At 39.7% G+C, this 27,416-nt stretch overlaps 1 protein-coding gene across 1 annotated transcript in view; it reads right to left on the bottom strand.

Moving 5' to 3' along the window:
• The window catches only part of LOC112558980, a 188,172-nt gene that overhangs the window by 86,561 nt on the left and 74,195 nt on the right, over window positions 1-27,416 (bottom strand). The window contains exons 79-97 of the mRNA XM_025229763.1: window positions 26,326-27,330; window positions 20,673-26,115; window positions 18,209-19,012; window positions 17,896-17,965; window positions 17,257-17,333; window positions 17,013-17,106; window positions 16,641-16,743; window positions 16,170-16,271; window positions 15,486-15,527; window positions 10,721-10,868; window positions 9,794-9,940; window positions 8,818-8,978; window positions 8,326-8,521; window positions 6,363-6,506; window positions 4,329-4,594; window positions 3,695-3,785; window positions 1,926-2,066; window positions 1,009-1,274; window positions 111-195 (exon numbers count right to left, since the gene is read on the bottom strand). Of these exons, the coding sequence (XP_025085548.1) occupies window positions 111-195; window positions 1,009-1,274; window positions 1,926-2,066; window positions 3,695-3,785; window positions 4,329-4,594; window positions 6,363-6,506; window positions 8,326-8,521; window positions 8,818-8,978; window positions 9,794-9,940; window positions 10,721-10,868; window positions 15,486-15,527; window positions 16,170-16,271; window positions 16,641-16,743; window positions 17,013-17,106; window positions 17,257-17,333; window positions 17,896-17,965; window positions 18,209-19,012; window positions 20,673-26,115; window positions 26,326-27,330 (9,385 nt within the window). The remainder of the gene's footprint in view (window positions 1-110; window positions 196-1,008; window positions 1,275-1,925; window positions 2,067-3,694; window positions 3,786-4,328; window positions 4,595-6,362; window positions 6,507-8,325; window positions 8,522-8,817; window positions 8,979-9,793; window positions 9,941-10,720; window positions 10,869-15,485; window positions 15,528-16,169; window positions 16,272-16,640; window positions 16,744-17,012; window positions 17,107-17,256; window positions 17,334-17,895; window positions 17,966-18,208; window positions 19,013-20,672; window positions 26,116-26,325; window positions 27,331-27,416) is intronic.

Below are 27,416 nucleotides of genomic sequence, written 5' to 3'. Positions count from 1 at the left end.
CAGCCTCCAGATGACATCCCTGTCTACACTGTCATTTAAAAAAGTACTAATTGGTGTTAAAATAGTAGCTATGAAGGACTGACACAGCAAAACAGTGACATATTTCTTACCCATACAATCAGATTCTGTGAATGAGATATCATCAAGTGAAGTGGCACCCTGATCATTTTCTCCTCTCCTAACTTCAATTATGATCTGGAAAACCCAATAAAATGCAATAAAAAGCACAACTTAAACAAATATAAATATTCATATTATAAAAAGCATTATTCGACTGCAGACAAAAAAATAATTTAAAATACTTGCTCACAGAACTGGTATACTTTGAAAAATCAATGTTTGTAGCCTGTACAACATTTGTTAGCCCCTTATAGAGAAGATTACAATTATGTTTTGCCATTTTAAGAAAAAAATCAACAGTAAAAGTGAACTACAGTAAAACTTATTTATTTAGACCTGCACTATTATGGCCCCCTCCCTCTTAGTTATGACACAAAAAGTTTTTGCAGATGTATTTTGCTGCATAAACTTCATCTCTATTACGACTACCTCCTCAACCTGACTTATGACTGGGAGTTGGTGCTCTATTACAACTTTTTTTGCAGCAAGTTGCCTGCTGAAAAAGTTAAGTGCCTTTTAAAATAGATTGCTTTTGGACGACCATTTACCAAATATTACAATTTTCTTCTAAATAAAGCAGACCAGTTGATCTCCCTACTATGACTGGTCTCATTTACAACCTGGTTTTAGTGGATTTTAGCAAGTCTTTATAGAGAGGTTAGACTATACTATATTCTAACCCACTGGTTATCTGTATAAAATAAGATTTCACTTTTTCGGGAGATAAACTTTAAATAGAGCATCATCACCAATGGATAAAAAAATTATCAAAGCAGAAATGCACCATGTTAATGCAACTTAAAGTTAAAACAAAAGTGTAAAATATAAATATATAAATAATAAAAAGCTGCATGTGTATAATGGGATGATGTTGAGGAAAACACTTACATAAAATGGATCACTGTTGTAAATGGCTATTCGACCAGGCATCCAACCTGGTGACACAGAATCACTGAGTGACCAGACTATGATTGAATATTTGTTAGCTGGTGTTGCAGTATGCATCAGGACATTAATGTCATCTGTATCATCAATATTTGTAATATACCAAAAAGACATGCACAGGGCCACATTTGGTTCCATGACAGGGCTCTGAAGCCAGACGATGTCTCCGATTTGTATAGGTTTGGAAGATTCAACGAAAAGATAGTGTCCTGCATATAGAAAGACAGCTTTTTCAATTTTATTCAATCTAATCATAGCAATAAGTATTTTTTTAAAAGAGCTAGACCCACGACAGTGTTGACTTGCGATGAGAAGTGTAAAACTGGTTAACTTCCCCATATCTCCCTTGTTGCATATATTGTGCACATACATGCTTAACTTTGAAAAGTATTTTATAAATGTAAGCATACACTGTTTACGTTTGATCGTTACATATTTTTTCTATTTATCTTGTGCTAGCTGCTGGTCTCAGCAAAGGTGAAACATATACAGTCTTCCAACAGGATAGTGGATGTGGTGCCGCTTCCACCTTTAACCTCTGTGACTGACCTGTCGCTTACACTTTACCCTTCATCCTCATACCCCGAAATTTCATTTAATCTTCTCCTTTTGCCCCTAAGTCTTCATCTCTCCCTGTGAGCCACAGGGCACAGGGTCGCCACACATCTAACACCTTCCACATTGTGCTGTCCCCAGTCCGTATATGTGTGCCTGTGTATATGTGTCACCAGCTACCTTCTACCACATATGCATGCATTTTCATGTTTTTGCCAGCACTTACATTTTGTGTGCAATGAAAACAACATTTGGAAAAACCATGTGTCTACACATGCACACCATAGAGCAGGTCAATGGCTCACCTTCTGAAGTACCCAGTGTGTGGTCAACTTTTGGTCCAGAAAAAGTTGCACCCAGCGATGCTTGTCCTAACATCCAGTCAAAGTTATCCCCTACACTTGGATTAGTCCACAGTCCCAAGCCATGCTCAAAGTTATTATTAGCTGTAAAACAAATGTAAAAATTTGGTGCTGTCTTTCATTCTAAATATGTTGAATGGCAAATCAAAAAAAAAAAGTTGCAAAAGGGTGCTTGCATCATACATGTCAAGTAGTTTAATGCTGAAGACACAGAGTTTGTCCTAAAAGAAAACTACACCCCGCTATCGGACCTGGTTCTGGACGTCCCTTTCCAGTTGGGACCATGTCATGTCAGCTGCCTCCACCTTGCTGTGGACTGATCTCCTCCAAGTCTGTCTGGGTCTCCCAGCCCTGCGCCTCCCATGGGTTCTAGCCCAAAGCTTGTCTTGTTAAATTGTCAGCCAGCTTTTACAAGGTGGGTCCGATCCAGCCCCACTTCCGCTTCTTGATATCTTGGCTGGCAGGTTTTTAGTTGGTTCTCTCCCACAGTCTGTATTGGAGATCTTCCCAAGAAGATTTTCTTTTTTACAATTACCAGTCACATATTTGCAGCTGCACTACTTTATGCAATTCTTGTACACGCCTATGTACAATATAATGTCTCTTCCTGCATGTATCCACACACACACACGTGCGCTTATGCACAAATATGTTTAAAGAATTCTAATGATAATCCCGAACTGATAGGTGGAAGAAATAGTTTGAATTCAAGAAGAAAATTTTAACTGCTATAAAACTGATTTTTTTTAAAATGTGAGAACTATGCAAAATGTGTAGGCTTTGACAACACACATGTTGCTTGTATAGTGCAGAATCCCCACATATATCTTGATATCTTACGCTTTACAATGTTTTTTAATTTTCTGGGCTAAGAATAAAAATATAAATAATATAAGTATAGGGAGAATTTTTCAGATCAGGAATAGTGTCATCATGAGCACAGAATGTACGCTGGTGGATGGGACCAAATTGTTTACACTACAAAGAAATAAAATCTATTTAAAACACTACTATAGAAAGATATTTAAATAGTACTTGTCTTTGCATACTTGCTTTTGATTTTTTGTAGTGTAAACCTTGGGAAAAGGAGCAAAAAATATAATCATCTACAATATGACTTTCAGCAGTCTAGCTTTATGTCTTTCAAACAGCCAAAAAATAGCAAACAATTCATATTCAAAATAATCCATGAAAGGACCAAGTGTTGTACCCATTATTTATTTTTCACAATGTGCATGATATGCCACATCCATTCTGTTGTTGCCTCAATGACCAGTACCAAAGGACCAACCTAACTAATCATCAGTTGTTTAGTTTAGTCCTTGTTACTCCTCGAGGAGCATAGGGCCACAACTCATCAGTTGGGACCAGTGAAAAGATATGTATGTATGATATGCTGCATGTGCATTCTGTTTGACCCTTCTCCACATATCTTCATGGAGCAGTTATCTTGTGGAGCTGTAGAAATTACATAAAATGGTTATGGGACAGCAGTTAAAATAACAATGGTTTATCGTGCTGCATCCCTAGAGCCAACCAACACTAGACACTGTTGTAGTTTGAGGAAACAGTATTTGTTAAACATGAAAAACATGGCACTACCTGCCAGCTCAAAACGCAAAAGGGAACTTGACTACATAAAACCCAAGATGTGAGATAACTGTTATCACAACAAATGGAGAAATGCGTGCTCAATGCATTGCATATTTCACCTTGATGGGAGCAGCTACCATTCCTTACAATGATGTCATCAATAGCTATGTCTCCCAGATTGCCTGCGCCAACTACTCCCTCAAACACAACCTGAAATTAAAAAAAGGCGTTCATGATATCAATAAGTGTAGAGATAAACATTTTCTCCTAGTATGGTAGTATAGGACATCGCATATAAGTAGGATGGAACATAGCATGCATATACACACACACACAGAGGGAAGGTACAGGCTGGCGATGGGGGGTAATCACTGGCCACGCGACAACCCCGTGACCGAAGGAGAGCAGGAGGGGGTCGACTAGCAACAGGAGGAAGGTAAGCGGGTGTGTTTGAGGGGAGTGGAGCATGAAGGTCGAATGAAGAGGCCAGTGGTCAGTACATGAGGAAACAGCAGAGAGGTGGGAGCACATTCCCCCAAGAGCGCAAGTGTGTTGTGTAGAGTTTCACCATAACCAGCACTATCGACTGGCGTTGGAGTAAAGCGATCCAGAACCCATGAAAGTGTTGTGTTTTGTTGTTGTGGAAAGATTGGGGGAAGAGCACTGCACTTACCCTGTTACAATAACTATCCTGAATATCTGGTGTAATCTAAACATTATCCCAAAGAAGGAAGATAAAAAAGCTTTACTAACCCTGTAGGAAGAAGAACCCTTAATGGTTGTTTGACCTGGGAACCAGATATCACCAAAGTTGTCTCTTTTTGACCATACTGGAATATCAGTGCTTGTTAATTCAGCACCAGATATAATGTAGATGTTCAAGGCACCAATATTGTCCCCATTGAGGCTATAGAAGAATAGCATACACTGTGGGGTAGTCTGGGTTACCAAGGAACTGACAAGGTGAGCCGTTTGTCCAAGATATTGTGGAGAGCTGGTCTCTATGTACAGATAGTGACCTAATCAACAACAAAAATGGCAGAATAGCATTTAGGCAGTATGTATATAATGTCAAGCCTGCAACATTTTTTACTAGTTGACTAAGAAGATAAGCTCTGTCATGTCTACCAGGGATTAGTTAGTGGATAACTACAAAGATTAAATACAACGCCTATAGCAAACTACTAAATATTTGTTGCAAGCATAAAATATTGTTTGTCTTCCTTCCCAATGTTAACTGAATGTTAATGTTAGCAGCATTAACTGAGATTGAAAGTTGAGGTCTAAAACAGTTGCTTGATAGTTAAGAAAAATAATACAAAACTTTTTCATCAAAAGCATACTGAAGGTTTTTGGGATCTGGGAAAAGCAAAGCAAAATGTGTGCCCAACATGTCGATCAAAATACTTGATCGAATCAAAAAGAACTGCAGTTAATTTAATTTGAAATCATAATTAAAGATCCTCGTAATATAAACCTTGAAAATAACCTCATTTAAGAACAGAAATATTTTAGTAACTATTAAAGCACTAAAATATCCCAAAGAAAAGTAAAAGTTTAAAAAATTTTCAGCACCTTTTGCTTCTGGTGTTTAGGGTGTTTGCCCACCACCGCTTGTCTCTGTTTTCACACCCACCCACCACCATCTGAATTCAGTCTACCACTGCTTTTAATGTCAGAAATATTATGTTTTATGTTGACATAGAATATTTTGAACATCACATATATTAAGTCATAAGCTTCAACATTATTAGGTTTATTACAAAAGTACCAGCTTTGTTTTTAAAAACAATCAAGAATTGTAAACAGTTACGACACTGTTTAGTGTCTCTCGCTCACTCCCTTTCAAACACACTTAATTGTGGGGTCAGACAAATATGTGTTCTTTCACACAAATAAACAAAATGATTTGCCTGTAAGAGTCTGCTTATGTTTACTAAACAAAACAAAATAACGTAAATAATAATTTAAAAAGTCCTAACTACGATCTATTTCCTCAAGGTAGTAATTAACACCGTCAATAATGCAATGGCTGGCCGTTGATACGTTGAGATAAGATAAATGCAGACTGTAAAGTGTACTTCAGTACCTCTATACTATATATTCTTTTAGATACACTATCTTGGCAATGACTCTTCATTTCAAATAACACATCCAAGAAATGCAATGAATTCCTTATAAACCATAAGCTCACTGACTCGGCAATGACTCTTCACTTCAAATAACACATCCACAAAATTTAATAAGTTCCTTATAAACCAGGCAAGCACACTGTCTCCGCAATGGCTCTTCTTGTCAAATAACGCAACCACAAACTGCAGCATTCCTTAAGTCCTCTAAGCTCATTGTCTCTGCAATGGCTTTTTACTTCAAATAACACAATATCTTCAACTTGCAATTAAACGTCCAATTTCACGTCCTCTCGCCCTTTTGCTCTCTCCCCCAGTTAATCTCTCCTGTTCGCTCACTGCTCTCCCCTCTCCTGTCACACCTTTTCTTTCTTTCTTTTTTTTTTTTTATTTTTTAAACATCATAGAGACATGCATTCCAGAAACTTCCATCATTTGCGCCCTTTCGTCCGTGCGTGTGCGCTTAGTCCTAGCACTGACTAGATCTGTGACATACACAGAAGTTCCTAAAACTCTGCTAAATACATTCTGTCCTTCTACATTCCACACCAATCTTTTCTGCTAAAAGACAAAAACATTATTCAAAGGTTACTTTTACTTGCAGTTTATAAATGAGAGTTATCTCTAAGCATCAGAGATAAGGTTCTGGCATCTTTACCTGATGAGGTACCCAGAGTATGGTCATTAGAAGGTCCAGTATTCACAGTTGTTGTTTGACCAGAATGTAAGGTCCAGTCAAAATCGTCTTCTGTATTCTGATCCCATCCACACAAACCTTCCTCGAAGTCACATGTCAAGCCACCTGAGAATACAATAAAAAAACTTGTCAAAGACATTGCTTCAAACTACTAGAATGTATTTTTATTAGTCCTAATAGTCAAAGGCCAAAGTAATGCACCAAGGTACAAACACGTGCTATAGCTATACCAAGCTCAAGAGTATCATATACTGGGTTGTTAGAAAGTTATTATGTATTTTTCTGTTTTTCAAAAGTAGTTATTCAGTAAGATCACGGTATTCACAAGATCAATCGGTGATACATTGCCCATTTCAGTCAGCTTCACAATTCCTGAAGAAGGACCTGACTTTATCAGCGAAAAACTGAACAAGATGATTTACAGCCTTCATAGAGGACCTGTATTTATCCCAGAAAAGCTGAACAAGGTGCTGATTTACAGCCTCATCTAAACATTACAAGGAGTTTTGAAGAGAGTGAAACAAGTGGAAGTCTTAAGGCACAAGTTCAGGAGAGTATGTGGCAACACATCTCATCCAAGCTCCAATAATTTTTGACAGCTGATCAAACTTATGTGTGGTCTCACATTGTCATGATTGAACAAAACTGCTTAATGATTAATGAGCTTTGGACATTTCTGTGGATGATGGATTCATTAAAACTGTCCAATAGCCAACAGTACACATTTGAATTGATTTAATCAATCAATTAGTAGGAGCTTGAAAAACACAACACTTTTAAAATCCCACCACGTTGCATGACAACATAACTTTCCTTTGTCTACTTTTGATGTCATTTGAGGTAAACCATCATGTTGGAACCAAGACTGTTTGTGCATTCTATTGTTGTAAACTATCCACTTCTCCTTGCCAACCACTTCAGAAATGGATTGTTTTCCTTGTTTTTAATGATCATTCTCATATTTAACATCACCACCTGGTATGGTCACTTCCTTGTCAAAGACAAGGCAAGGCTGGCCAAAGTCATGCACCAGGTTCTCCACAGCTGCCACTTTCTGACTTGTACCTTTATGTAGTCAGAAAAATGGCATATAATATAACCAGACCAAACATACCCTCTCCATCACAGCTTTCAGCTGCTGCCCTTGGGCAGATGCTAGGAAGTACCACATGCACGAAAAACTGCCTGCTAAAGGTCCTTCATGCCAGCAGCCATCACCATTCTAAATAAAAGGCAATAGGACTCATAGGCCTTATATTACATGGCATCCTTCTCAGGAGGTTCATGTACATGTGTGAGAGGGTGTAGGTGTGAATTGTTGAATGTAGTGTATGGGTATGTCTATGTGTTATGCTTGTATATATGTGTATATATATATAGATATGCTTATATTATACTTGTAGGTTTGTATGTGTGTAGTTATTGTGAGTGAAAGAAAAATTTCTGTCTTGGACTGTCTGGTACAGACAATAAAGTTTGATTGATTTGATATCACACATGTCTATATGTGCCATCAAAGGAACTTCTTTCAGCAACCCAAATACTGAGCTTGTTTACATATCCCAACTTGTTCAGGTGGTCATGAACACTTGAATGTGAGTTTGACTTGATCAATGCGTTCATTATGACGTCATTGACCCCTGGTGGGCCTCCCTGACCAAGAAGCATCCTTGAGATAAAAATCACCAGCATGGAATTTCATGAACCATAAAAGTAGCTTAATTGTTCTAAAGCATTACTGCTTACATTAATACACAGTTCTTATGAGCAAAGTTTCCAGATACAACACACATGCATGTTTTATTTTAGGAAGGTCTTCTTGTTGAATAGAAACTATTACATAATCTTATGCATTTTGCTTTTAGTTTGGATGTATCAAAAGTACATGATCCTAAAAAGTAATAATAAGGTACAAAAAGCTTACTTGTGGTAGGACAGCTTCCTGGCACAGCTCTGATATCATCTATCCCAATGTCACCCTTAAAGAAGGGCCCACGGACTGCCTCAAACACTATGTTGACAGAGTAGAAAAAAGAATACAGCTGCACCTGCCCATAGATCCACTGGCTGCCTTGAGTCTGGCTTTTGGTCCACAGCGGTATGTCAGGACTTCCTCCTCTCTGTTTTCAATTTCAGTGTACAGATTCATGGTACTGTTTGTAAGTTTTTACATCATTTAGTTTTTATACACAGCAAAGCATGTGTCCCTGTCGAAACAAAGTTGGTAACAGTATATCCCTTAAAAAATGATTTTAAAAATATTCCTGTGACTCCTTTTTAGCTTACATGTACTTTTCTATAAATCCTAAAATGATACAAAACGATGAACTTATTTCAAAATGACTTAGTCACAACAACTCGATCTATGTCAAACACAACAGCAGCAATATTGTGCTAACAGCAGAAAAGAACTTACATGAACATAAATGGTAAGCGTATCAACATGAGCACCATACATGTAATACCAGAACTGCAGACAGTATGGAGAGTTGGCTGGAATCTGTGGAGATATCAGGCGTGCTGTACTATTGGTCCCTTGAACAACTGCTGATTCTATAAGAATGTACCAACCACTTTCTGTGTGGAGACAAAAGAGCAAGAAAAAGTTATGATATACATAGCTGAATGTTGTGGAAGCTGAATAGCTTAGTAGAGTACAAATCTAAAAAAAATATAATTGCAAGGATCCATGCTTATCTGTTACTGCAAACTCCAAACCTACCACCTAAAACATCCATGCATCAACACCCACACATAATCACTTGCATGTTTGCCACTCATTTGCACATGAGCAGTGCCATTCTAGTTTGCTTTTAACCTCTCACATTTTAAATATGTGAAAGTGTAAATATGCATTCACAAACACATGTATTTATATAGAAACCTTTTTTTCTCCCACCTCACCAGGTCAATATTTCAAGATTTTTATTTCAATGAATGTTTGTCATTTCATAAAATATTTTGTACACTTTCGAGCCACAGCTGCTCAATCTCAGAGGAAGTGTCAGTGGTGTGTGTTTGTGTGTGATGTAGATATTCTTGACGCAAGTTGTTATTTGTTTTATAATATATATATAATTTGCCTTCCTTTCACATGCTAATGTACACCTTGCACCTTGCAGTTAATTTTTCTGCTTTTACTTTTATTTTTAACTTTACTGTAACTAGAGCACCTTCCCATGTTTAAACTGCCCGCTGGGACCAATAAAGTTGATCATTGTCATTGTCACTTTAATTCATCTACAATAATAATCTAGTAGCATCAATGACAGCATTAGTAGCTGTAGCAGGTCATATGAGCACATTCATTTGTTCCATGACTAGTTATAATGCCCCTTTCCTAAAGTTAACTGATATTTTTAAAGCTCCAGCTCAAAAGATAAATTACTCACTGTTGCCTAATGTATGATCCACAGTGGGTCTTGTTGTTTGATTTCTAGTTGTTCCTTGAGTGTGAATCCAGTTGAGTTGATCAGAGGTATCCTGTATCCAGGAGCAGTAGCCAGTCTCAAAAGTGCAGTCATACTGAGACTGAGATTCTAACAATAATAGAAAAAAAGAAAATATAAAGACTTAAGTAGAGGTTGAGTAAAAAACCAAACTATAAACACAGAAATGAGTTATTCTGTGAAACAAATTATCAAGGCACATGAATAATATTAGCTCCCTACACTGGTCAGCTAACACCTTTCATGTATCAGGAAAAGAGTTTTATTCCTGGGTTTTAGTCGTTGCTGCAATTCATTTCAGCCACAACTTAAGTTGCAGTTACTGATATATTAGGCACACATTCTGAAGATTCCTTTGATGTGTACTGATCTTCGTTTTATTAGCTTACATTCTCTGTTATTCCTCTTGGATTTTCTGTCATTATTTCAGAAGTTTGTCCTATTTTTAAGGCAGTCAAAGCATATTATTAAACGAGAAAGACAATACTGTTCATAAGCAAGCAGAAAGAATTAAGGTATTTCTATTTTTATAGGAAAGAAGTTGAATAACCCTACATTTCCTCTAGTTTACAAAATTCTGGCACAAAAGTGGCTGTTTAGATAGTAGTCACAAGGTCACATTCTATGATGAATATATCATGTCAAGTCTGTTCCTTTCATTTGGGGTTCAATGCCATGCCCTGTTAAAATAAAGGACAATTTCTATGGTTATCAAATGAATTTGAATGGGTAAGTCATGATCTTTCTATGCATTAACTGTGCATCTGTTAACTTTTGCAACTGTAACACTTCAGGGCAATATCTGTGACATTCTCAGCCCTGCAATGATTATTATGTGATAATTGTTCCAAAAAAACATACAGGACTTACTTTCCAGGTATTTCATAACTGATGTTTTGCTCCATTCTTGCATGCTATATGGCGCCAAAGTTGTTGTTTGGGGGTTTTTTTTTGTGGTGATTGTGAGTGCCATCCAAAGAAAGGATGGTACAAAATTTAAATGTCGCCCCTCTTGCGTGGTTTACGGACAAAAAATAATTTTAATTTGACTTGTACATTTAAGGTGAGCAGACGTACTGGTTTAGACGGCACGTACACCCCCGCCTTTGACCACGTGTCCCGCCTTCTCATAAAACGTCCCGGTTTCGTCTGAATAGTCATGAACATAGATCCGCTGTCCATGAAATAGTCGATCAATGTCCCGCATGTATTTAAAAATCTGATTACAGTACATTGATTGGTATTGGGTTTTGTCTATCGCCGTTTGATTACCAATTTCAACTTTGTTTCCTAGTTCACTGCCTTTCGGCGTTCCCCCATCCTCCCCGATTTTCGCTTTTTTTTTTTTTTTTTTCTTTGTCGGTGACGACTTCATGATCGGCACACGTCGCTCCCAAAACGTCTGATCACCTTCTTTGTACAGTACCCTACCGAACGAGCGATGAATTAATTACATATATACCTTTAAAACAACATTTCTTAAAAACAAAACTTTACATATTATCTTAGAAGATAAAGTAAAGCATGTTTCGCCTTCAGCGTGAATCGATCCCGGATAACCGCGAATGCACGGTTATGAGAAGACCGGATAATCGAGCTTCCACTGTATTTTGTGACAGTTTACAAAAATATTTATGTAGCTTACAACCTGTTTTCTCTAATACACCTAAGCTCGTATACAGTGATTCTTACCTGCAAGAACAACAAGAAAAGCCAAATAAAATACAAGCTCATTTCTTCCCCCCATGGGAAGAGATGTGCGCCTATGTACACTACACCGTTTCCTTTTAGTTGCTGTAGTTTCCGCAAGTTGGTAAAGTGGACTTCACTTAAACGACCGCATTTAACTTTGACCACAAACAATATACTAACCGATAAAGAAATACAATCACAGATCATAGTTTCTTGATTGTTAGGGACCTGTTCAAATCAAATATTCGTGAGGACGTAGAATGTTGAAAGGCGGGGATGAATTGGTGTTTTACGCCGACCCAACAACTAGATAAGGGTATATCACAGAAAGGTAGCTTGCCCTGCAAACAGAGACCATATACATGCAGAGAAAGAATTAACAGCGTGCCCGAAACGAGAGGTGAACGTAGGACAGCCAACCCTCAGTGTAGATGACAGGCGCTAACCTAGAATGTTATTGAGGAAAGAAATAATAACTTGAGAAAATAAAGAAAATTATTAAAGATGACTAACTTGCTCACTTCATAACTTGAAATTACTTGTAAGTATAGATGATATACTTGACAAGTAAAGGTGATGGTGATGAGATGAACAATTAATACTGGATATGGATAGTGCAGACCCAGAACCACCGTTAACTTTAAATGGATGAAACGAGAGGGGGATTTTCAACACGTAAAACAATTTACCATGCAGCCGTCGATGAAATAAAAGGATTCACTTTTTTTAAAATCTGAACCCGAAATAATAGCAAAGGCCATTTGATCAGTAGCTGCACAACTGTAAACAAGTACAGGATAAGACTGTTACTGCTTTGTTATCAAGATCGCGGATCGAGACCCGGTGAAAAACTAGAGACTGTTATCGTATTATAACATGTCATTGCCGGGCATCTCCATCCGTGCAGTCAAAGGTGAATAATTCGAGATATAGCAGATGACTGTGTCTGTTAAAATAATGTTATTTACAGTTCAGCTGATAACCACATCACAACTAATGGAATTTAGTAAGTCTAGGCCGGGTGGCGTCTTGCAATGGTAGAGAAGAAGTTCATGTTAAAAGATGACAGCAGCAATAAGCTGTACTTTGTACGGGTATTGGTGCATCCATCTATGAATGCACATGCGAGTGCTTGTTCAGTAAAATGTTATCGTGTATGTACGTATGTTAGTGTGTGAACACCACCAGTATAACTGGACTCATATGATTCTCGAAGCTAAGGTAGGTTTTTGATGGGTAGAAGGTGTAGAAAACGTCTTTTCTACTTTTGGTTAAGTTGCTATAAGACCACCAACAGTATCACGTACTGCCACCAAGACGCAGGGAGATACAAAGGAGACTAAGTATCACTGATGTATGTTTTATCCAGACTTGATTACTGCAACTCCTTAAATTGCTTGCTGGCTGCCCTGAATACTTTCTTCACAAACTGTAGAAAATACAGAACTCTGCTGCACGTCTGGTGCTTAGAGTTAGTGAACAGGACCACGCCACCCTTCTTCGTTTTCTGCACTGGCTTCCCATCCACTCTCGCATCCGGTTCAAACTGTCTGTGCTGTGTTTTTAATTCTTTATAAGCTGCCACATGCCCTGATAATTTCTCTTAACTGCTCTTCCCTCACGTCTCAGCTAGACAACTCAGCTCCTCGCCTGATGATCGTCTCCTTACTCTTCATGTCACCAAAACATCAACATATGGTCACAGGATTTTTAGTTATTGTGCAGCGAAACACTGGAACTCTCTCCCTTTCCATATCCGCCACCTACCCACTATACTGAATCCCTTAAACGTGCTCTGATAACACACCTCTTCCCTAAACATTACTCCTAACAACCTTTCCCATTATGCTAGTCCTTCTTCACACCCTTACCTGATAGTTGCAATATCAAATTACTCTCAGCTCTTGTTCTTTAGTTCCTCTTTGTGTTTTCTGCATTTGATTTTATTCATTTTATTCTTCGTTTAGTACGGTTGTTGATTCTTTTATAGCTTATATGTTATTTGATTTCCTGTCCCTCGTATGCTGTCCGTATTTTGTTCTTGTTCTTAAGCGATAAAAGCATATTCCTTAGGAGTGTGAGTATGTGCGCTCTACAAATTTTGCATCATCTACATTCTACATCATCATCCATCAATTATCATCATCACTTTCTTGGTACCACCAATAGTGTCACTTTTCCACTAAGACCTAAAAGAATGCAAATGGAACTCAAGAAAAAAATTTATCACCTTCCGAGGAATCAACCCAATATCAAAGGGGTGACCAGGGACACCGCACGTGTAGGAAGAGGCATCAGCCTCGGACAAAGAGAAACTCGCCACTTTCGATCCTAATCTGCATGCTATAGCGACTGGAAGTTGTTGTTTACTGGACTCGGTATATATACATTTATAGTCGATTGGAAGTTTACGACAGTGCGAGGTTAATTAGATTTTATGGTATTGATGTCGTGAGAAAAGAACTGTGAATTATGAACTGTGAATAGTGGATTGTGAACTGTGAACATTGTGTGAGGTGAGTAACATCGAAGAAAACTTGGAAAACACACGCTTTGTGCTGTGGTGATTTCCTGTATGACTGGTCCACCACTGTACAACCAGGTAAGGGATCGAGACGTGTGCGTTACAAGTGTAGACTGGCGGCTGCGTTTGGCGCTCGAAAGACACGTGTGCGGACCTGCTGGAGTGTCGCAATGATTACATATTGTTCTCCTCATATCCACGTGAAGCCGAGTGGTGGAATTATATAGGGTGTGTCAGCAAACTTTCTCCCACACACTCAATCAGAAGCAGGAAATACACTAGCAAGTGTACGACCTTTTAATGAACGGACTTGAAGAATTATAATTGCCAAGGCAGCATCCCTTCACAGCGTTGTCGAGGATGTCTCTTCTCAACTTCATGTGTCGTTCTTCTATCCGCAGCACGTCTGTCCTCTCGTCCTCTTTGGTTGGTTGGTTGAGTAGAAAAGTGCTTCCACCTTTAGATAATTTCGGACTATGGGTGCCTCCGACGTAATGTGATATGACTATTGACAGACTCATCCACATTATTCGAATTATCGCCCCGTGCTGTAGACACAGCATCCCCACCCCCACCCCGCTACGGTACACTAGCTGTTTGCAGATACAAATTTATGCTGTTAGCGAACTTTCACCCATCATCATTATTCCCATCCTTCCGTTAATTATAGTTTTGACAGTAAATATGTTAAGTGTTGGTCAGTCTTTTCTTTTCCTTTTTTTTTTCTTTTGGAGGGTGGGGTGGAGACAAGATTCTGCATGAGTGTTGTCACATGTATTCATGTCCACACACGCTCTGTACACAATCACTAACCCAAGTTTGAATCCACTTAAAACGATGCAAAAGGATAGTGTTGTATAAACATGAGGATAACGGATCATGCTTTCACTAACCTCTGACCACCAACCTATCCAACATAGTACTATGTTTCACCAAGACATGCATGCACGATGTTCCCTGACAACAACAAAGGTGTGGATCTTCCAGGTAGTAGCATTCCATGTGTAAATGTTCTTTACTGTGTTTGGGTTCATCCACGATCAAAATTTCTTTTTTGTAATGAGACTGCCTGTGTGTTTGGGAGAGGAGATAGACCTGGAGAGTGGACAGCCATGAGTAAGACAAATAATTGATGTTGACTGACACGACATGACATTGACATACAATGAAAAATCTCCATCTCTGGTTTACATACATTTACCATAAGGAAGCTCCATCTAAATGCCTTCTGAGTACAGATTCTTAGTGAGCAAGATTTTCTTTTTATCTACACTTTGACTGTGATGCTGAGGACAGCAATGCACAACCTGATAAAACAATAAAAACCAGACAACAAATCTGCAAAAATGTAGACCTTACAGGTTGTCTTTAACATATTTATTGATATCTCTTTCACATTAATATACAAAATTATCAAGCATCTGTTCTGAAGGGACTGTCAGTTGAGGCCAATGTATTTATCTGAAAACCAAAAACAAAATATTCAATAAAAGAATGAAACTGTCTTTACCTTTGCTTTGTTTGCCAGTTTCCAAACTATATTGAAGAAAATTACTATTTGCTTACCTAGGATTTTAAATGATGGTAAGCTAATATGCGGGAAAACTTAAACTCTTACTTCGATCTGTTCTCCAAAAGCATAAAAAAATCAACCCCAACCACATCACCCTCTATCAACAGTGTTGGTCTGGTTGTGGCTTGTGATGGCACTGACTGTAAGACTGCAACACTTTTTTCAGTTCTTACTATCTGGAATTTGATCCTTGCCCTCTTTCACTTCATTTTGTTTCAATGTTACAAGCATGCAAGTCAGGTTTATAGATATTTTCTACCATTACCACTTAAAAATGGTGATTCTCTTTCATCCTCTTTCACACTCCATAGATTCTCCTCTCTTGATCATGCATCACCTTCTCAATGCACTGATCTTTGTTTTTCATTTGCTTATTAACTGTTAATAGAAGTGTTAATGTGCCTTTTATTTTGATATTATTCTGTACTGGGAGCTTCCTTTATGGAGAAATGCATTTAAATCAATTACTATTACATGTATTATAAGAAACTGTGCTATGTGTGCATACTCTCTCTCTCACACACACATGCCTGTTGATCCAGCCCAGAAGAGCTGCTCAAGTCTTGATGATCATGACTAATAGAGTCTTGTAAGTCTTGGACAACTGGCATCTCTACCTCATTTACAGGATGCTGTAGACATTCGTTCACAAATGTTTTGTAACACAACCAAAAAGGTGACCGAATAGGATGGTCAAAAGGTGTTTCTTAAACATCTCATAAATATATTTCCCACAATAGAGGCAAGCTGGTGTCTTGTGATACAACAAACAGTCAGTTTTGTCACATTTTAAAAAATGAATTTTAGCTTAATACTTCTGCTTCAATAGCTACCTAATAGTATTAGTAGTGCTATATCCCTAGCACAATTTTCTGAAATCTCTCTTTCCTTTTTTTGTATACTGAAAATCAAAAACTCTGAAGAATAATTTTTATCTATCCACCCTACCACCGCCCTCGATTTCCCATAGCCTATCACAGAAAAATGTGAGTAGTATTTACATCAGTATCCTCTGTTCCATAGTCAAAAATGGGATTAGTGGTGATGCTACTTCTTCTGGTCCAGTGCTGGCGCCAGAATGCAAGTGGAAGCCTGAGGCCAGATCTGTAATATAACAATTAAAAAAACAAAGATGCTTTGTTTTAAAAAAAACAGTTTTCCACCTACTTCACAAATGCAATAAACAACTGCAAATTAAGGAAACAAGCAATATTTAAATAAGGCTGAGTTTCTTTAAGAATAAGTATTTTTAATGTTATTTTGTATCAGCAATCATTATAATTATTTTACTTTAGCAAAATAAATACTCTCCTAATGTCCTTGTCATATTTGTCAGCAGATATCTTTATCCTTATAAAGATAAGTTAAATCACCCCCTGTTTCTTCTGACAAGATACACAGCAGTTCCAAGAGTTGCTGCAACACCAAGCAGCCCAAAAGTCACACCCACAGGTACTGCCCAGCTCTCTGTGACAAGTACAAAAACATAACAGTCCATTGCATGCTGACAAAATAAAATCCAGTCAAAGCACTAAACTGCTTAAAAAAAAAAAAAAGCTCAAAATATACATGTTTGATGAAATTTTATAAAATGAAAAATAAAACAAATTTTCCTACCACTTCTGCTTTGTTGTCTTGACTGACCAGGACCTCTTGGTGTATTGCAGTAAATGCCAGTGTAGTTGCTGGCACAGCTAGGATATGGAACACAACTTTTATAATCTAATTTCTTTTTTTTTCCACATATATCTTGTAGATATTTTGTAACATGTCTCAGTTTTTAATTCTGTAAAAAATGTTCATGTCACTGTTCGAGAACATTAAATGATATCACATCATCACCATCTAGAAAACAACTTCCTAATGGTCTACAAAAACCTTTGGCTTTATGCAAAAGAAGACATACTTTATTGTTAGTCTACCTTTACCAACTTCAACATATGTGCCTTCTAAAAAATTAAATAAAGGTAATTAATTCTGCTGATTACTGGAAATTCAGATTTCACACCTAAAGAATAGAAGTTAAATGAGTCTTTCCAAACCTGAGCAAGTTGTAAGTACTAAAAGACACATTTAAATGAATAGATATAGGTTAGGACCAAACGTCTTAACATATAAACATCCCCCAAAACTGTTCATTACAGCACTTGTATCAGTGAGTGTAGATATCTATGCTCTCTGCTTGTATTAAAGACTGATTTTATTGCTCTATAATCATTCTTCCACTATATCTAGGTTAAGTTAACTGGTGCTCACATGCACGTTGGTCCTGCACCAACTTTCACCAAGCAATGACCACCGTTGAAACAGAATCCAGAATAACAGGCTGAAAAGGGATGTAATAAGCCACTGAACAGATAAGTAAAGAAAATCATTATCCTAGCACATAAACATTTTTACACAAACATAGTCATACTGAGAATTGTATAGTTACTAGGCAGAAACTGATAACTTGCGTATTAGATTGTAAAATCCAACCTTAAGAAGCAGAAAACTCTTTAGCATGGTTTTTACATGTTTTAAGTTTTATAAGAAAAACAAATGTCAAAGCAAGTAAAGACAGACTTACAGCACTTGGATTTTGCTTCATCACTTCCATCAAGACAGTCATTCTTGTTATCACACAGCTGTGCCTTGGCATAACACTGTCGCCTGTTATCACACTCCAGTTCTGTGTGATCACATATGTTTGTTCCTGAAGTCACTGGTTTCACCGTTGTGGCAAGTAGCTGTGGTGGCAAGTTAGTGACACTGTGTCGGCAATCAGGTGTAAAAGACACATCATCAATAGCAATGGCTTGATTGGCCATGGCCACATATGCTTCAATAATAATCTGGAAAGGTGTGTCAATACTAATGAGGGGTGAGGCTTCCAGCCAGTTGGGGCCCTGCTGACCAGCACTTGTCCAGATCTGCCCATCAGGAGGCCCAGCATTGTGTGTGCGGTACAGGATGCTGAGATGATGTACACTGCTGCCAAAGATGTAGAAGAAAAGCTTCATCTGGCAGTTCTGTCTTGCTGTGGCTCCAAATGGTCGAGAAATGAGCCAGGCTGTGTCTCCAGGGTTGTGAGACCTTGCGAACAAGAAATGTCCAGAGGATTTCCCAGTGGTGTGGTCTGTATGTGGAAGTCCTGAGAATGACATACTGCTTGCTTGCCCAATCTGCCAGTCAGTCTTATCTTCTATGCCTGTGTGACCTTGGGTAAATTCACCAAAACTGGAACTCTCAAAATTGAAGCGCAGGTACAAGACACAGTCTGGATCATTTTCATCTGATGCATTCTCATCACCACAGTCATTGGCTGCATCACATTTTTTGTTGGAGTCGACGCACAAACCATTACCACATCTAAATTGATCACTGCTGCAGCCTGCACAAACAGCAAAGTAAAAAGCAAGAATGTTCTGAGAATTACAGAAAATAGCCATCAGTAAAGAATGCAAATCTTTCAGTATATTGCATCTACTATGAATAAACATAAAATCTGCTACATTTACTACAGACAAAAAGTTAAGAGCAAGATAGAAAATAACTACAACAAATGTGACTTTTCATGTTGTAACATGGTTGAATTTTATCAAATGACAGTAAAGTGTGAGAAAAACTGTATTTGTAAACAAATTCCAATCTAATGGGCAGTTAAGCAATTCCACCATTTGCTGCCCCCCATTCAGAACAACAATCTCTAGAGTCACTAGCTGCAAGAACTGGAATAGGTGAACTATGTTAGCTGGCTATGAATGTGTTGAGGGCCGTTAGTCCGGCGTTGTTGTTATTAGTTTTGGTGGGGCTGGCGAATGATTGTTGTTGGTGGGACCTGCTGAGAGAGGATACTTGGCAGTGATTGGCTAGGGTAAAACGGCTAATTGCCCCAGCCATATAGGTAGATCACGGAAAGTTTACCCTTCAGTGAGGTATATAAGGGCAGAGCTGAGATGAAATGAGAGGAGAGACGTCGGCGGATCAGGGAGAGAGCACAGACATGTGACAGAAGAGAGAAGAGACAGCCTGACTTTAGCGGCCCTGGTGATGGGACACAGCTGTGGTCATTGTACAAGGCCGTGTAATAAAGGGTCGCACGCCTGCTGCTGACTGTTCCTGCCTTCGTTCAAGTGTTGGATGTTTGTTGTCGTCACTACATGACCCCCCAGCACTCGGTTACAAATGGTTGGCCCAATTGTGGCATCCCAGATAGACCTGGACATGCTCAATGAAAGCCAGGTCAGGTTAATGCCAGTCATGGCCCATAAAGCTGATATGAAGGCTGTACAATTTCATTTCTGTATGGAATATCAATTAGAGTTTGAGATAAAGTTCTGAAGAGATAAAGTGGGGTTCTGGAATAAAGATGGATACCTCCCCAGATCAAAGAACTCCCATCATGCTGGTCATATTGTCTAAAAGACATCGATAACTTGTTCACCAGGTTCACTGGTTCACAGACTAGTGTAAGCAGATGTTGTTTGCTGGCATTGACATGTGCTGCCATTCTCTAGTCTGTTCTTAAGTGATGGTTCTGTTGCACACACCTGTCAGCCCTATGTCCCTTCATTTGAGGCTACTCAAACTAAGTGAACTTTTTAGTACACCATACATGCATCTGCATAATGCATAATTTTGTAGTGGAAAATTCGCTTTGTTGATCCAGCTGCATTTTTTTTTCTGTTTATTTTCAATGATATTCCTGCATTTTTAAACCACTGAAGGACGAAGTAAAAGCAAAAGAAGAGTCATTCACATACAGATTACAGTCACATTTTATGGTTTCTAATTCTTTCCACAGTGTTTTACTGCTGGCTTTAATTTACATTGACACTCCAAAACTGCAGCTGGCCCTTAACTTTCTGTGAGCAATACACAATAAGCTTTCTAGTTTTGTCTGCACACTAAGGAAATCTTTTATTCCTGGTTACTCAATACTACCATTACTTAGTTTTTTGCATTTCCTTTAAAAACATAAAAAGAGAACTATACACATATACAAATATTAAAAGAAAATTCTGATTTATTTAAAACCTCTTTTGTCTTACCACAGCCAAGTTCATCAGAGGAGTCAGGGCAATCACTGACACCATCACATCGACTCCTGTTGCTGATGCACATCCTGTTGATGATACATAAGTACTGGTTGCTTGTACAGGCTGGAGGAGGTGTGGTGGGTGGGGTTACTGGTAGTGCTGGCAATGGATTGTCACTGACAGAGCAGCCAGGGCTGAGGGAAAGGTCATCAATGGCTACACCATAGCTGCTGCCCCTTAGCTGACCTTCAATGATGACCTGGAATGGCTGGGAGACACTAATCTGTGTGGATGCTCTCTGCCATACGGCTCCATAGCTGCCACTCACTGACCATACCACTTTGTCAGCTGGTCCATTGCGATGGGTACGGTATTTAATGTTGATCTGATGTCCATTGCTGCCATAAATATAGTAAAAGAAGTGCAGTGAACAAGGTTTGTCTGAGGTAGAGGCTTGGAAGGGTACAGATATCAGCCATGCTCTGTCACCAAAGTGAGTTATGCTGGAAGCCCATAGGTAGATGTACTGTCCATTCTGTGTGCCTGTTGTGTGGTCCATGGTGGGAAGGCCAGGTGCATTGTTTCCTTTGTACAGTGACCAGTCTTGCTGGTCATCAATGTAATCCAGCCCCTGAGTTAAATCACCAAGATTATTTGGGTTTTCATCAAAGTCATACATTTTATACTGAGCACACACATGGTAAGTTTCGTCAGAATTATCTCCACAGTCATCCATATGATCACAGATGAGATTGTTGTCAATGCAAGCATGGTTTGTACAAGTGAACAAGTCAGCTTGACACTCTGAAACAGGAACTGGTAGTTCACAGTTAGAAAACTTAATGTTATCAATGGCAATAGTTCCTGAAATGTTTGATGAATCTAAACGTTCAAACTGAAGAGAGAACTTGTCTTTCCTTCGGTCAATTCCAACAATTTCTGTGACCCACTGATCTGATGTAGTGCTGACTGATTGCCACAGAGTACTGTTCGTAGAAGATGAACAGATTGAGAGAGCTAGAGCTCCTGCGTTAGATCCCTGTATGAAGTATGAGAACTGAATCTTGCATTCTCCAGCACACCTGCTATACACTGGACTCATTAGTCTGTCTGTCTGGCCATTGGTGTTACCATTTTGAGTGTCCTGTAAGTACAGGAAATAGCCATTGCTTGACCCATCGCCATCTTTCTGTGGGGCAGTTATGACATTGTGAATATCACTAGGCCTCACACGCTGCCAGTCCATTGAATCTGGAATGTATTCTGTCCACCCACAGACAGAGGTTGAGAAAGTACAGGTACCAATGGTAAAACACAACATTTCATCGCTGTTATCAGGACAGTCTGTGTTAAAGTCACACTCGTTTTCTCCTGAGATGCACATGCCAGTGGATGCACACTGGAACTGACCAGCTTGGCATGGTGGGAAAGGTGAGGAAGTGGAGGACTGTGTCACTGCTGTAGATGGTGTTGGAGGAGGGGTAGGTGATCCTATGCCACAGCCAGGTGTGAAAGAGACATCATCAATTGCTATGATACTTAGGTACCCCACCCCTACAACTCCTTCTATGATTGCTGCAAATGGTTGCTGTGTGTCAAATTTGACCTCTGACTTCTGCCACTGCTTGACATGATCAGACGACAAGGTTGTATACAGAATAGTTTTACCTGATGCATCTCGACTATAGATATTAAGGCTCCCTGAATGTGCTCCATTCATGTAGTACCACAAACGCATGCTACACTGCAAACCAGGAGTGGGTGCTGGTAGATAGTAAGCTAGACGAGCTTTGTCATTCAGCTGCTGTGGAGGGGAAGACTCAATATATAAATAGTATCCAGATGTAGAATCAGTTGTGTGATCTTGTGAGGGACCCGTCCCTGATGTCTCTGTTGGACCCCGATGACGTGTCCAATTAAAATTGTCATCAGTCAGCTGCACAAAGCCATCAAAGCCTTGCTCAAAATCAATTTTCTTATATGCATAGCACTGGTAAATAGACTCATCAGTTTCATCACAGCAGTCTGACTGCATGTCACATACCACAGACTGAGTTATGCACTGCCCACTTTGACACTCAAACTCCCATGTAAATGTCATAGCATCACAACCATCTGGGGGCATGCTCCAAACAGGCACTCCACAGTTCTCAAAAGAATAATCATCAAGGGCAGCATAACCATTTCTCAGCCCCTGCACCTCAAAGACAAGCTGAAATTCTGATACACAAAATGGAATAAATGCAGTAGCATTGTGCCAGATATTTGGAGCAGGTTGTGCAGAAGGCAGGGCCCAGATTTGTTGATCTATACCACCAGACCTCACAAACAGGAGCAGGTTCTTTACACCAGAGTCACTGTGCATATACCAGAAATTAAATGAGCAAAAACGACCAGAATTTCTATAGAAGTGAGACACCAGTCGTGAATTGCCATACAAGGACTGTGTGATTGGAAATACAGCTGAAACAAAATGTCCTGAAGCTGTTCCTGGATTGTGATCTACAGCAGGGTAACCTAAGGACACAGGGGTCCTTAAAATCCAGTTTGCTGCATTGCCTTCAGGCTGATTGGTCCACCCACACATAGAGACATTTTGTGTCTCAAAATCACAAACTGAAGCACATTGAGTTTCATCTGAACCATCTTCACACTGAGGATTAAAGTCACAGATAAAAATATCTGGATAACACTGTGAGTCGAAACCACAGAAAAATGTTCCTGCTAGACACTGACTGTTGTTGCCAGGCAAAGTGGTGCTGGCTACAAATGGTGGAAGACTTAGGCCTGCTGCCAGATGACAGCCTGGTGTGAAAGAGATATCATCCAAGCCTATGTCACCAAGGTCACTGGCCCCTGTTGTCCCTTCAATCACAATCCTAAAGTTATATGCACTAACAATGCTGAGGATGGTCTTGCGCCACTCATCACCCTGCTGACCATGAATAGACAGCAGCAGTGCTCTCGAGCCTTGTTCTGCTCCTTCTATGTAGATGTTAAGAGCATTGATGTCCTTCCCAAGCATGTGATGAAAAAATCGCATGTAGCACTGACCTTCTGATGCTGGCTGGAAAATTAGGCTTTTTAACCTGGCTGTGTCATTAGGTTTTCTGTTCGAACTCTCCAAGTACAAGTATGTTCCAGTCTCAGTACCTAATGTGTGATCTCTGTCAGGGCCAGTGCCTGTTGTGGTGGTAGACCCTGATTTTCGGGTCCAGTCAAATACATCTGTCTGATCCTGAATCCAATTGCACAAATCCACCTCAAAGTTGCAACGCTCAACATAGCTAGAGCAGTTTTTTTCATCCGAGTTGTCTCCACAGTCATTAGCAAAATCACAAACCCTGGTCTTGTCTACACAAATGTGGTTATCACAGTGATACTGGTCTGATGCACATATACTCATGTAAGACCCAACAGCACAGCTGGGACTGAATGAAATGTCATCAAGAGCAATGTCACCATCTGTTGTGCCAAAAATACCTTCAAAAACAAGCCTGTAACCAGGGGGATGTGGCCCTAAACCAGCTGTAGCACTGGTCCAGTTACTGCCCAGAGATGCTGAAACTTGCCACACTTGAATACGCTGGCCATCATATGGACTCTGTCCTGGAGGAACTAGGTACAGACTCAGGTATGCAAAAGTCTTCTTGTGCACCCAGAAACTGATTTCACAACCAGCACCAATGGCACCATACATGGGTGATACCATTACTGCCTTCCCATAGTCATCTGTTGCAGTTGAGTCTACATAAATATAGTTTCCAGTGGTCTTCCCTGTGGTGTGGTCTGCGTTTGGGCCTGAAATGGCAGAAGCTGTGGAGCCATTGTGTCGTTCCCACACATACTTATCAACACTGATGTCCTGCCAACCACACATACCTTGCTGAAAATCACATGTCCCACAGTTGGCTTCATCTGAACCACCAGTACATTGGGTAACAAAATCACACACCAGAGTTCTGGATATACAACTTGAAGCATTTAAACATTGATAGTAAACACTGGGGTCACCACAAGGTGAAGGTGTAGTGACTGAAAAACCTGGTGTGCCTATGGGAAAGTCTGTTGTCAGAAGTTTGCATGCTGGATTGAAAATGGTGTCATCTATTCCTATGTCTCCCAAAGAAGCATTGTGCAATATTGCTTCTATTATGATTTGGAAAGGCTTTGTGTCATAGATAGGTATGACAGAGCTCACCCAGTAATTGCCTATCTCACCAGATCTGCTGAACCTTTTAACAAGCGGACCATTGAAAGAATTTCGAGTGTAAACTGTCATACTGCCTGTTGTCCTGCCATACATGTAGCAGAAAAACTTCAATTGACAGTATGGAGCTGACACAGAAGCTTGAAAGGCACGGCTAATAATCCTGGCTGTGGCTCCTTCTTGGTGAGGGTCAGAGCTTTGTACATAGATGTAATGTCCTGTACTGGTACCCAGGGTGTGGTCGTATAAAGGGCCAGTGTATGGTGTAGGAGAGGGGCCTGCATGTCTAATCCAGTCCAGATTGTCTGTAACATCTTGATCCCACCCACACATGCTTGTTTCAAAGTCACAGCGAATATAATCATCACAGGTGTAGTCAAGTTCATCAGTACCATCTCCACAGTCATCAACAAAGTCACATACATTCTGTGTTGGAACACAAGCCTGGCTGAGGCATCTGAAGGTGCTGTATGCTGTGCAGCTGGTGGCTGGTTCTGGGAAGGAACAGTGCTGGAAAAAAATGTCATCAATAGCAATGTCACCAAGAACATTAAAGGATCTTGTGGATCCAATTATCAGAGTAAAAGGTGAGGCCATTCTTCCAATTGGAATGACTGCCTGATACCATCGATTGCCATGGTCACCACTAGTTTTCCACAGGTATGTTCTGGTGATACCTTCCTCCTTCATGACAAAAAGATCTCCTACCCCTCTGCCAAACATGTGGTACCAGAGGCTTAGCTGGCACGTGGCTGAAGAGCTCTGGAACAGTGGGCTCTGAAGAAGAGCCTGGTCATAACGAGTTCCATTAGAGGCATCTGTGTACAAGTAGTAGCCCAGGCCAGAGTTAGTGGTGTGATCTCTGTCTGGTCCTGTGTTGGAATCAGGAGTAGCACCACGGTATTTGGTCCAGACATAGGTTCCTTCACTGTTGCTGACCCAGTGGCAAGTCTGATTGTCAAAGTTGCAGTTGTAGCCACAAGCTGTTTCCTCCTCTCCATGGGGACAGTCAGAAACAAAATCACAGACTTTGTTACGAGCAATGCATGTGGTTGATCCAGGACAGGTGAAGGCACACTGCTGTGGAGACACTGTGGGCAATACACTGCAGTTTCCTATCTGCACTGAGATGTCATCAATGGCAACACCACTGAATCCTTTTGCAATGATGTATTCAATTACAATGCGGTAAGATGAATTTATGTTAGCTATGGTCACTCTTGCCATCTGCCAGTATGTCCCCTCCTGCAACAAAAGCCCATAGAACTTGAAAAGTACAAAAAACATACAATGAAAATTACGACTAATGCAAATAAAAAAAAGAATTAAAAAATGACGACAAAAACTAACATATTAATTTCAGTTTAACACAAGACCATGTTAGTAATACTATGGTCAACATATATATCAAATGTACTTACACACGCAAAACAAAGGAACATGAAAGCTATATACCTGTGTAATGCTGACTATCTTCCTCTGATAACCAGTTGACAAGATCAACACATTAATGTTAATGGTGCCTTTTGTAGCCATCAAGTACCATAGTGTCAGACAGTGAGCTGTAGAGTTGTCAAAAGAAGGTGAAATGAACCAAGCTTTCTCACCAGGCAGAAGGGGGAAAGCTGAGTCAGCGTACATGTAAATACCATAAGCTGTGTTCATTGTGTGGTCAAGAACCAGGCCTGGGAAACCTTTCAATGCTACGTTCTGCCCTTGTAGCCAGTCAAAGTTATCTCCCACAGCAGTGTTCTTCCATGTACAAAGGTTCTCTTCAAAGTCACAGTTACCTTCACCAGGACAAACACCAGGCTGAACAGTGATGTCATCTATACAGATAGAGTTGAAGAATCCATTTCCAACTACACCTTCAAATGTCACCTTGAATGGGACAGTACTGTAGAGAGTGGCCTGGCCAATGTCCCACTCAATGCCCTGTTCTCCAGTGCGAGTGAAAATGGTGTTACTAAGAGCACCATCACTATGAGTGTACACATTCAGTGTCCCCACTGTTGCTCCCTGAATATTGTACCCATGCATATTGAACCAAAACTGCAAACAGGAGCCTGAGGTTGCATCCATCAAGGCACTGTCCAGTCGTGCAAAGCTGCCAGGTGATAAATAGAGAGAAGATCTGATGTACATGTAATGTCCTTGTAGGGTTCCAAAAGTGTGATCTGTGGAGGGGCCAATGGTTCTGGTGCTAACAATGCCAGCCTTCAAGGTCCAGTCAAAATTATCATCATATGCCTGACTGTATCCACACTGACCATCCTCAAAGTCACAAAGTGACTGTGCTGGGCAGTGGCCAATGTTTAAAGAAATATCATCAATTGCAGTACAGCCATCTGCATCATAACCTGGCTGTCCCTCTAAGATGATTATCATAGATCCAGAAATGTTGATGTGCATCTGGCTATACTTCCATTGTGGGCCTTGATTTCCTGTGCGAGTCCACAGCTTATGCAACAATAAAAAAAAAATAAAATAAATTCTAAATATCTGAGCAAAAACAAAATATTGCATTATGTTTAAATGTATTAGAT

The sequence above is a fragment of the Pomacea canaliculata genome, linkage group LG3, assembly GCF_003073045.1.
Source record: "Pomacea canaliculata isolate SZHN2017 linkage group LG3, ASM307304v1, whole genome shotgun sequence".
In the NCBI taxonomy this organism is placed as follows: Eukaryota; Metazoa; Mollusca; class Gastropoda; order Architaenioglossa; family Ampullariidae; genus Pomacea; species Pomacea canaliculata.
The sequence above is the reverse complement of the archived record's forward strand: the minus strand, read 5'-3'. Positions and strand labels throughout refer to the sequence as shown.